Below are 12,034 nucleotides of genomic sequence, written 5' to 3'. Positions count from 1 at the left end.
TAATGCATCTCTATGGAAGAAAACTTCGAACAGTTCCTGTCTGCTTAAAGAGGCGTGTCGCAAAGACGTCATAGTGGGATATCGATCTCTGTCAGATTGGCAAGCAGTTCAGTTCGAATGTTAACAGGTCTGCTTAAAGGGGTATTTAGCCCCCCTCCCCTTTGCGAAGACAGAATGCGGAAATGATCAAACGTTGCGCCTCTCGCTCCGCTTTAACCCTCTCTGGTATTATCCGGCCAGTGATCCATCTTGCTCTGTTCTAGAATCTTTGGTAGAAACGCTAAACAGTATTCTTAAGCTAAACACATGAAGTATTATAATTTCAGAGAACACTTACAGTATATTACTTCATGGAAATTGTTGCATAGTGAAAAGTGTGTAGGCTTTTGTAAGAGGACTGGTTTTCCCTAGGAACCATTAGTTGTGTGAATTGTTTCCCCAGGCTAGAATGTGGGAACATGGGTTCTTCATGTTTATCTTGTTGGCTGCCGTTAAAATGAAGTCTAGTAAAAGTGACTTAACCATTGTCCTGGTCTGTGCGTGGTTTCACTAAAAGATACACTCGGTTACAACACTGGCGACGAGGATTAAAACCGAAGATAACGGCGGTGGAGTTGCTGAGTAGCCTATACAGTTGAAATCCAAGTTACTGCGCAGTTAGTTAAGCAATTAGCCAGTTATCATGTCTACTGTTGGCTCGCTCAGTGAATACGTAGAGACAGACGGTGACTGGGTGGAATATGTTGAGAGACTGGAGCACTTTTTCGTGGCAAACGACATTACGGATGAGTCAAAACGACGGTCTGTACTCCTCAGCGCCTGCGGGGCCAAGACGTACAAGCTGATACGCAACCTGGCTACACCGCGGAAACCGGGAGAATTAAGCTTCCAGGACCTGGTCACGTTAGTGAAAAATCACCACAACCCCAAGCCATCTATCATTGTTCAACGCTTCAAATTCCATACTCATTCACGTAAGCAAGGCATGACAGTGGCCACATTTGTGGCGGAGCTGAGACAATTATCAGAGCACTGTGAGTTCGGTGCAGTATTAGAAGATATGTTGCGCGACAGGCTGGTCTGTGGAATTAACGAGGATAGTATACAGCGTCGGTTGTTGAGTGAAGCTAACTTAACTTTCAAGAAAGCGCTAGAGATCTCCCAAGCAATGGAAACGGCGGCAATCAACACTAAGGATATTCAACAAGCACACGGGGCTGCGCAGCCAGATGCCGTTCGTCACGTATCAAAGGACGAGAAAGGCAAGTCCCAAAAGTCAATAGAGTGTTATCGGTGTGGGGGGACACACTTTGCAAATGACTGTGGGTTCAAGGACTCTGTGTGCCATAACTGTCAGAAAAAGGGCCATATTGCCAAAATGTGCAGGGGAACGAAAAATAAGCAAAGGAAGAACTGGGGAACATCAAAGCCCAACAGAAGCGCACATCGCCTGCAGGGTGACGAGCCTGAGGAAGAGGAGGAGAGTTCTTTTGACATGTTCAACCTCCATGTTATCAGCCAGTCCAGGGCTGAGCCCATCTATGTAGCACTGAAAGTAAATGGCACTGACCTGAAAATGGAAGTGGACACTGGGGCCTCAGTTTCAGTGATAAGTCAACACTCATACCACAACTTGTGGAGGGCAACTGAGGCACCTGCACTCAAAAAGACCAATATTAGACTGAGAACATATACGGGTGAGTGCATCCCCCTCCTTGGGGCTATAGATGTGGACATAGATTACGAGGGACAGAAGGCATCAGTGTCACTGTTAGTGGTTCAGGGGGAGGGGCCTAGTTTACTGGGTCGTGATCTCTTGCAGAAAATTCGCCTGCATTGGGGAGAAATTTGGGGCGAAATCAAGACCATGACAGTAGCGCATGACATAACAGCCAAATATGCAGATGTTTTTAAGGATGAGCTTGGCACCCTCCGGGGAACCACAGTGAAATTGTGTGTGGACCCCAAAGCTCAGCCGCGTTTTTTCAAACCACGCCCGGTGCCATATGCTATGAGAGTTAAGGTAGAGGCAGAGTTGGAGAGGCTGCAGCAGGCAGGTGTGATAGAGCCTGTTGAATTTTCCAACTGGGCAGCGCCAATAGTGCCAGTGCTGAAGGAAGACGGCGGATTGCGAATATGTGGAGACTACAAACTGACGATTAATCAGGCCTCCCAACTTGACACATACCCCCTACCTCGAGTGGAGGATCTGTTTGCTAGGTTAGCTGGTGGAAAAACATTCACAAAGCTGGACATGAGTCATGCGTACCAGCAGCTACTGCTAGATGAGGAGTCTAAACAATATGTGACTATTAACACACATAAAGGGCTATTCAAATACAACCGTCTGGTTTTCGGCGTTGCGTCCAGTCCAGCTATCTTCCAGCGCACTATGGACAATCTGCTTCAAAACATTCCCTGTGTTGCAGTCTACCTTGACGATATTTTAGTGACAGGTAAAACGGCAGTTGAACATTTACAAAATCTTGACCAGGTGCTTAAGAGACTGTCAGATGCTGGACTGCGCCTGAAGACCAGTAAGTGCGTTTTCCAAGCTCCAAGTGTCACATACCTGGGCCATCGGATTTCGGCTCAAGGTCTGTCTCCAGTGGAAGAGAAAGTGAGGGCGATAAAGGAGGCCCCTAGTCCAAAGACTGTAGCAGAGCTCAGGTCATTTCTGGGCCTAGTGAACTATTACGGGAAGTTCTTACCTGATCTCTCCACGGTACTTGCCCCTCTATATCGGCTGCTGCACAAAGACAGTCCATGGAAATGGCAGCAGGCACAGGAGGAGGCATTTCGGCATGTTAAAAGACTTTTACATTCAGAACGACTGCTGGTGCACTTCGACCCTGACAGGGATGTCATCCTGTCTTGTGACGCGTCCCCTTATGGCGTGGGGGCGGTCCTTTCACACCGGATGGAGGATGGAACCGAAAAGCCCATCAGCTATGTGTCACGTACTCTCTCGGCAGCAGAAAAAGGGTACTCTCAATTAGAAAAGGAAGGATTAGCGGTAGTTTTTGCTGTGAAACGTTTCCACCACTACCTGTATGGTCGTCCTTTTACCATTTTCACAGACCACAAGCCATTAATGGGTCTGTTTAGTGAGATAAAAGGCATTCCTCCCATGGCGTCTGCAAGAATCCAGCGCTGGGCACTGACCCTGTCGGCGTACCAGTATCACATAGTGTATAGGGCAGGTAGTGAAAATGCAAATGCCGACGCTTTCAGTCGCCTGCCGCTCCCTGAAACACCTGGCCACACTGTTTTTCCCCCAGAGACAGTTTTTCTGATGGACAGACTATCTAATGCTCCTGTGACAGCAAAGCAGATCAAAACATGGACTGATAGAGACCCAGTGTTATCACAAGTTAGAAGATGGGTGATGCAGGGCTGGCCTTTAGCTGTACAGCAGGAGAAATTCCAGCCTTATGCCAAGCGCAAGCTAGAACTGAGTGTTCTTGATGGCTGTATCCTTTGGGGCTCCAGAGTGATCGTTCCCTCCCCAGGGCAGGCGCAGGTGATGGAGGCACTGCACGATGCCCACCCAGGGATATCCCGGATGAAAAGCCTCGCCAGGTCATTCGTGTGGTGGCCTGGGATGGATGGGGCTTTAGAAGAGAAAGTCAGGGCATGTTCGCAATGTCAAAGTAACCGGAAGATGCCAGTGGCTGCGCCGCTTCACCCATGGCAGTGGCCGGGCCGTGCATGGTCCAGGCTCCACCTGGATTTTGCAGGTCCGTTTATGGGCCAGACATTCCTAGTGCTGGTGGACGCACACTCGAAATGGCTCGAGGCGCATATCATGTCAAATATGACTGCTGCTGTTACCACTGAGAAACTAAGGAGCATCTTTGCCACACACGGATTACCAGACACAGTGGTGTCGGACAATGGGCCCACCTTCACCAGTGAGGTTTTCAAAGAATTTATGGAGAAAAATGGGATCCGTCATGTCTGTACTGCTCCCTACCATCCTGCTTCCAACGGCCTAGCAGAACGAGCTGTTGAAACTCTGAAAGATGGCCTGAGAAAAATGTCAGGACACTCTCTGGAAACCAAACTTTCTCGTTTCCTGTTCCAATACCGGATTACTCCTCACACTACTACGGGATTAGCCCCGGCGGAGATGCTACTGGGAAGGAGGCCAAAGTCTCACCTGGATCTCCTCCACCCGGATGTGGGAGAAAGAGTTGTCAGGTCACAGGACAAGCAAAAGCTGAGGCGGGACCAACATGCGAAAGACAGACTCTTTCAGCCAGGGGATAGAGTGTATGTGAAAAACTTTGCCACTGGTCCACCCTGGCTGCCGGGAGTTATTCAACACCAGTCTGGTCCAGTGTCTTTTCTGGTGGATTTGTCGGATGGCAGGCAGGTGCGAAGGCACCAGGATCATCTGCGTGACCGCTATGATACAGGTGGGGAGGAGCGTCAGAGTGTTGGGCACAAGGATGGTGTGAGCAGCTCGGGAGGCGCTAGTGAGGGGCCTCAAGCACCTGAGCAAGAGCAAGTGTCACCTGCAGAACTGTCAGTACAGGGCGCGCCACCTGCCTCCACCCCAAACCTGCTCGGGGGAGCACAACCTGCTCCTGATGTTGGGGACATCACACCAGAGCTAAGAAGATCAACAAGGCAACATAGGCCTCCAGATAGACTGACCTGTTAAACTTTATTTGTGTTTCCAAATGTTAAAAAGAAAAAAAAAAATGTTGACAAATGAGACCAGCAATAAGTTGTGTGGATAGAACTTTTTGTTATTGTTGGTATGGTAGTTAAGTAACATGTGTATGCTTTATATGTTTCTAACCAGGGATGGACTGAGGTATCCAGACTGGGGTTTGATTTGTGCTATTATATGTTTGCACTTAAAGGGGGAGAAGTGTTGCATAGTGAAAAGTGTGTAGGCTTTTGTAAGAGGACTGGTTTTCCCTAGGAACCATTAGTTGTGTGAATTGTTTCCCCAGGCTAGAATGTGGGAACATGGGTTCTTCATGTTTATCTTGTTGGCTGCCGTTAAAATGAAGTCTAGTAAAAGTGACTTAACCATTGTCCTGGTCTGTGCGTGGTTTCACTAAAAGATACACTCGGTTACAACAGAAATCATGTCAAGAGCAAGTTTTAAGTGTATTAGCAAACCTCTTGCATACCAGTGTGAATTAACTCGATGTTAATGTGGCAAGAGCAGTATTTTGGACAGCCTGACTACGCCACTCTGGGAATCTCACCCAGAGGAATATTGCTTCAATGTTAACCAGGTTTAATAAAGGCACACAAGTTCGTTTACTAAATAGAGAGACGTGGGTCCATAATAATATGGGTTTAATAAAGGCACACAAGTTTGTTTACTAAATAGAGAGACGTGGGTCCATAATAATATGACTGACACACACACACACACACACACACACACACGTACACGTGGAGGAGGCTATAGCTAGGGCAAGTTAGCCTACATCTATTGCAGAAATCACCCAAAGGCATACGTGCTCAGGAATCACACACACAGCACCGCAACATGATTTAAAGTGAGATGACACCTTGAAAAAAGGGACGCCGCCACCACAAGTACTGCCCCTCCACCTTTGGCGCTCAGCTCCTAAGAAAGTAAGGAAGACAGAACTAAAATGAATGACACACGAATACAAAAAGATTGACACAACTGACACAAGCTACATACTGTACATAAACACATAATTCGGAGAGGTCGCAGCCATCTCGCTAGACGATTACCAGTGTGGAAGACAGACGTAACCGCACATACACTCAACAGTCCAACAAGTGGCGCACATTGACACTAAACCAGTCAATTGGCTCAGATAGCGCATCAAGCTAGGCCAAGCGACACACAACAGCAGGCAAAGCAGGGGTCGGCAAAGCAGCAGTGTTCCCTTCCCGTGAGCGGGGGGTGTTATTGTAGCTCCGTGAACTTCAACTTGCAGCTCCTGCGATGCACCAAATAACGGCATTGTCATTAAATTCAAAATAGTCACAAAAAGTAAAAACAACCTCCAAAAGAGGCTACCTACCAAAGGGGAGGTAGCAACCCATTCAGGTAGCTCCCAACAGCATTTCCACCCACTCCAGCTGGTGATCGCCTACAACAAAACACGCATTTACCATCCCGCACGAGACTAGGCTACATCAACGAAATCTCTATTGGAAGGGAAATGGTTAACATACCAACTGCGTTGCGCGAGCTAGCATCTTTCAGACCGGAGACCCACAGTAGAGGATGTGAAGAACCAGGAAGCAGGGCTTGCACTCCGTGTCAGTCACAAGTTAATCACACTGCCACCTGACTTTTATAAAAACCACCCTGTACCCTGATTGGCTGACAACTAATTGTTTGACAATCAGCAGGGGTAGCCTACCTGATGGTGCCCACAGTATACCATACTGCTACATTAACATCATACAAACTTACTTTTCGTCAATGACTCGCATCTCTGAATGTCAAGGACTGGATTACTCAGGATAACTGCAGGAATTGTCTAAGGGTAAATTAATTATCTCTTTTTTTAGTGCACAGCCAACTTGCACGTCTAGTCCAGGCATTCTATGAGAAAAAAAACACCCAACTCAAAACTAATTGCAACAGAAATGATTTTTGCTGTATTTAGTTCCTGAAACCTTCCCATATCACATGGTAAAAGTCCATGAAAATCCAAGTGGTGGAACATTGTCAAAATGGGCTTTCTTTGTGCATAGGTCAAAGGCCAAAAAGTGCACTTTCAGCCGTTTTCATGAGCTTTAATAGTACAGGTGATATGTGATAATAGTCCCCTTTTTTCATAAAAGCATGACACTTGGTACAATTGTACAGTTTGAAATCCTGGACATTTTCAGATTGAAACTGGTATTAAAAAAACCCTAATGGTTGCAACCATTGGCAACCGTTACATATTTCACTACAACGGAATTAGACCTATATTTTGCATCAAATTTCCTGAACCAAACATGGTATATCAGAACAAGCTATGTATTGATGGTCCAGGATTTTCATGACACCACATATGACATCATGCACCTTATGGCATTTGTCACCAGGTGGAATTGTGTGTGTGACTTTTGGTGGCTCACGTTTCCCCAAGGGAAGTATTTTTGTGTAGCACAAGATGGCCGCCTCCTATCCCCAGTAGTTAACCTAATGCAATCATAGACCTAAAAGATGCAATCATGGGATTCAGGTGGGCAGCGTAATTGGGAAGCTAGTGATTGGGGCTTAACTGGGGGAAAAGTGTTCTTATACCTTTCTGTATTCAGATCGAGAGGAGGAACGGGCGGACAAGGAGCTCAAGGAAGGAAGCGGTGACGGATGGCAGTGAGCTGAAAGCTGAGCTGAGAATCGATCACGAGTTGGAATAACAAGTTGGAACCTCCACGAAGGCCCCTCACGAGACGGGAGGGAGTTGGACATTGTGACTGATCGTGAGGACGAGATAAGTGACTGCTGCATTGTAACGAGTTGTTATCAGTCTGCCGTGCCTGTTGTATCCCTGTACCCATCGTTGCTAGCTAGCTATAACGCGACGTGTTATCAGCCTGCTGTGCCTGTTGTAAACCAGTGCCCACTGTTGCTATCCTGCTCCACGTAACGACGTGCTATACTAGTCTGCTGTGCCTGTTGTAACCCAGTGCCCACTGTTGCCATCCTGCTCCACCGTAGCGACGCTCTACTAGCCTGCTGTGCCTGTTGTAACCCAGTGCCCACTGTTGCTATCCTGCTCTACCGTAGCGACGTTCTACTAGCCTGCTGTGCCTGTTGTAACCCAGTGTCCACTGTTGCTACCCTGCTGTGTTGTACTGCTTTCCTTTCCTCTATCCCCTCTGCCTCAGGATAGCTGGCCTGACCAACTCCGCTGTGCCTGGTGGCGGTTTTTGGAGGAGCCGTGACAAACCCGTACTAACGTCGCCCTACTGACCGCCTGCCTAACGTGTGTATGAGTGCTGTGCTGAAGCGTGACTAATTCCTTTGATCGTTTGGAGTGTCTTTCTGTTCTGCCACGTGTGTGTGTAACCCAGGCCTGACGACCTGACGTGCGGATACTAAATCAGACCCCTCCCATGGAAGCTACGGGACCACCACCAGTGTTGTCTGCCTAACCGACCCGCCGCCTGCCTACGTGTGTATCAGAGTGCTGTGCTTACGTGTGACGAACTCACTTGTTGTGTGGAGTGTGCTTTGTTGTGTGCCACAGTGTGCCACAGTGTGTAACCCAGGCCTCGCCGGTGAACAGACGTGACTGGATGCAAAGATTAGAAGGCTATCCCCCGTTGGACAGAAAGTCCTATTAGGACGCCCCCCTATCTTCTGATCCTGCAGACTGCAACTGACCCCAGCAACTTGCCGGACTACTTTCTTCAGCATCAAAAACCGGCTGGATCTCGGCTCACAGGACGCTGTCGGGGGGTAAGTCAGTGCTGATGCACAACGTTGCTGACAGGGAACCCATATAACTTCGTGTCTTAAAACCCGAACTATCCCTTTAAGCCTACCGACTGAGTTAGGAGTTAGCCATATTGCTGTTGCCTGTATGACAGACATTCTTGTTGCAGATGTTGTGAACATAATTCATGTAAGTCTATCCTTTATTACTATTTTGTTGTGATCAATGTTTACATTCGACATGGTTATGTAGGAATGATTAGTTGTAGCTTATGTTGCTATTTTGTGTATTGCTGCAGGGCTTCTTCATCTTTGTCATTAAACCAATATTCTGACATTGAGGAGTGTATTTCTTCATGAAGAAGCCATGGTCGTCGTTGAATGCTCTGTTCCTGGCTGCACTTTCAAAACCAGAGATGTGTCTGAAGCACTCGCCATTGCTCTGTTGACCAATCACGGATATGTCCATCAGACCCCGCTGGCCCCAACTCCACACAGCCCGAAACTTGATCGGCCTAAAGTTGACGCTGGTGTTACAGTAGAGGAATGGAACGTATTTATCCGTCGCTGGGATGTCTTTCGCACCGGCTCAGACATAGGAGCTGCCCCTTTTCAGTTATTTCAGTGCGCTGGACCTGAACTTGGAGACAGCCTGTTGAAAGCTAATCCCAGCATCGCGTCCGAACCCCTGGTGGATCTGATCACTGCTATGCGTTCACTAGCTGTCATTCCAATTGCCACATGTGTCCTGCGCACCGAGCTGCTTCAGTTACACCAGGACCGTGATGAGGCATTCCGCGCCTTCGCGGCCAGAGTGCGAGGAAAAGTGGAGACATGCGCTTACAATGCAGTGTGCGAGTGTGGCAAAAACGTAGACTATACCGACTACATTATCCGTGATGTCCTACTCAATGGCATTTATGACTCAGACATACGCCGCGAGACACTGGGGATTCCTGACATCCTGACGAAACCGATAAACGATGTGATTGCGGTCGTGGAAAACAAGGAAATGGCCCGCAATGCTCTCCCGTCGTCCACTCTGTCGGCCATGTCGTCATTTCAGCGCTTACAGAGAAACCTGCAGACTAGCCCAGCCCCTGCCCCAGCTCCAGCAGACAGGGTTAGACAAGCCTCGTGCCCAGACTGTAAAAGCACCTTTAAGGTCTTCACGGAGGGTTCTCGTGGATGGAATACTAAGCCCCACCAGGTTTGCATTGATTGCTATAGGGCCCGCCGTCAGAAGCGGCGGCGCCCGTCATCGATCAACGGTCAGCAGGCTGCTATGGGGTCAGAGCCGATCTCACAGATCTCAGTGGTTCAATTAAGGGCACACCCTGGCAGACGCTGTGGTGTCGTCACTCTCGGGCTACACATAGCACTGTCAATAATCCCACACCCATCAGGCTTGAGCACCACATTTTCTCCAGAGGTGAATGGAGACGGGCCAAGCTGAAAGACCACCCCAGAGTCTTAATCACCATCTCGGGTGACAGGTCAGTTGGGCCTAGGAACAGCGTCAGCAACGGAGGCCCAAACAATGAGGTGAACGTATCCGCTGTTGCAGACACTGGCACACAATCCGATCTGTGGTCTCTGGAGGAGTTCCTCGCCTGCGGATTCTCACGCGATGACCTGCACCCCGTCAGCCTCGCCCTGTCGGCCGCCAATCGCTCCCCCATAGCCATTTAGGGAGCATTCTTTGCCAAGCTCTCGACAGCCCCCAGCGACGTGGGTGTGACGTCCTGCCGTTCAATGGTGTATGAGAGCAGCTCAGTTCGGGCGATGTACCTCTCCTACGAGTCGTTGCTTGACCTTGGCCTGCTGCCTAAGGACTTCCCGTCGAGTAACAGTGGAGGAGGACCCTGTGATGGACATGGCCTTGGCACACACCGTACAAGCCCTTATCTGTGAATGCTATGAGGTCCACCAATGGTGGCTGCAAAGATCAAAATAATCCCCATGACACTCAGTGCTCATGCCCCCAGCATACAGCCCCTCCACCACGGCCTCAGGCATTACCATTCCCCTGCACACCGGAGAACAATGGTCGGATGAAAGATTGGCTGCTCGAGAGATATGCCTCATCTACTTTCAACACTTGCCCTCATCGAGCTTTGCCCTGCATGGAGGGGCCACCCATTGAAATGCACGTGGACCCAGCAGCCACACCGAGAGCATGCCACACTGCGGCTGTTGTGCCTCTGCATTGGCAGCAGAGGGTCCATGACGACCTCCTTCGGGACGAGGCCCTTGGAGTCATCGAACGTGTGCCATACGGCGAACCGGTGACACGATGCCATCGCATGGTGGTCACTCTGAAGCACGACGGCTCTCCCCGCAGGACCGTTGACCTCTCCCCTCTCAACAAGTTCTGCCAACGCGAAACCTTCGCCACTGAATCCCCATTCCATCTCGCACGTCGCTTCCCGAAGGACACCTGGAAAACCGTTACGGATGCCTGGAACGGCTATCATAGCGTGCCCGTGCGTGACTCGGATCGTCATCTGACCACCTTTATTACGCCCTTCGGCCACTAGCGCTACACCAGGGCCCCACAAGGTTTCCTATCGTCTGGGGACGGCTACAACCGGCGGTTCGACGCTATCCTCTCAGACTTTGATCGCAAAGAACGTTGTGTGGTTGACACTATCCACTATGACACCGACCTGCCGCAACACTGGTGGAGGACCATCGACTTCCTGACACATGTCGGCCGGTCAGGCATCGTGTTAAACCCAGATAAGTTTCAATTTGCAGAAAGGTGCGTAGATTTTGCTGGGTTCAGGGTGTCGGACATTACCATAGAACCTCTCCCAAAGTACTTGGATGCCATCCGCGACTTCCCCACCCCGGACTCCACGACAGACATCAGGAGCTGGTTTGGCCTTAACAACCAGGTGGCGAACTACGCCCAGTTGCGTGACACTATGGCACCATTCAAGCCGTTCCTCAGCCCACGCTGCAAATTCTCATGGTCCTCTGAACTGGAGGAAGCCTTCCAAGCGTCCAAGCGAGCCATAATCAGAGCCATCCTTGAGGGCGTGGAAATCTACGACATGCGTAAGCGCACCTGCCTCCGCCCTGACTGGTCCAGGCGTGGCATTGGCTACTTCCTGCTACAACAACATTGTAGTTGCGCGTCAGGCATACCAGACTGCTGCTCGGGAGGATGGAGGATCACCCTTGCGGGTTCACGGTTCCTATCCTCGGCGGAGCAATGCTATGCAGCTGTCGAAGGAGAGGCCCTGGCCGTGGCCTGGGGCCTGGAGCAAACACGCTACTTCACACAAGGATCTGACAACCTTGTTGTGGTCACCGACCATAAGCCCCTTGTGAAGATCTTCGGCGACCGGACTCTAGATGAGATTACAAACTCACGCCTGTTCAGACTTAAGCAGCGTACCCTCCCATGGCGCTTTGACATTGTGTACCTGCCTGGCCTTAGCAACCATGCCGCTGACGCTGCCTCAAGACACCCCTCCCTCTCAGGCTCTGCGAACGGCCTCTCACTGGGATCGCCAAGTGTACCTGACGTCGTAGAGTCAGCACTCATGGCATCCATCTGTGGCGATGCACAAGAACTTGGAGCCATATCATGGTCCCTTCTCGCACGAGAGACGGCAGCGGACACATGCCTCGGCC

The 12,034-nt window shown here is 49.8% G+C and overlaps 1 protein-coding gene across 1 annotated transcript; it reads left to right on the top strand.

Moving 5' to 3' along the window:
- Positions 1–631: 631 nt before the first annotated feature.
- On the top strand, positions 632–8,246 carry LOC134089392 (uncharacterized protein K02A2.6-like). The gene is made up of 3 exons (XM_062543834.1): positions 632–4,635; positions 7,840–7,903; positions 8,202–8,246. The coding sequence occupies exons 1-3, from the start codon at positions 683–685 to the stop codon at positions 8,244–8,246; spliced, it is 4,062 nt and encodes a 1,353-aa protein (XP_062399818.1). The 5' UTR covers positions 632–682.
- The last annotated feature ends 3,788 nt before the right edge of the window (positions 8,247–12,034 follow it).

This window comes from Sardina pilchardus, chromosome 8 (genome assembly GCF_963854185.1).
Source record: "Sardina pilchardus chromosome 8, fSarPil1.1, whole genome shotgun sequence".
Taxonomy (NCBI): domain Eukaryota; kingdom Metazoa; phylum Chordata; class Actinopteri; order Clupeiformes; family Clupeidae; genus Sardina; species Sardina pilchardus.
Note: the sequence above shows the minus strand (reverse complement) of the source record. Positions and strands in the feature narration are given on the sequence as shown.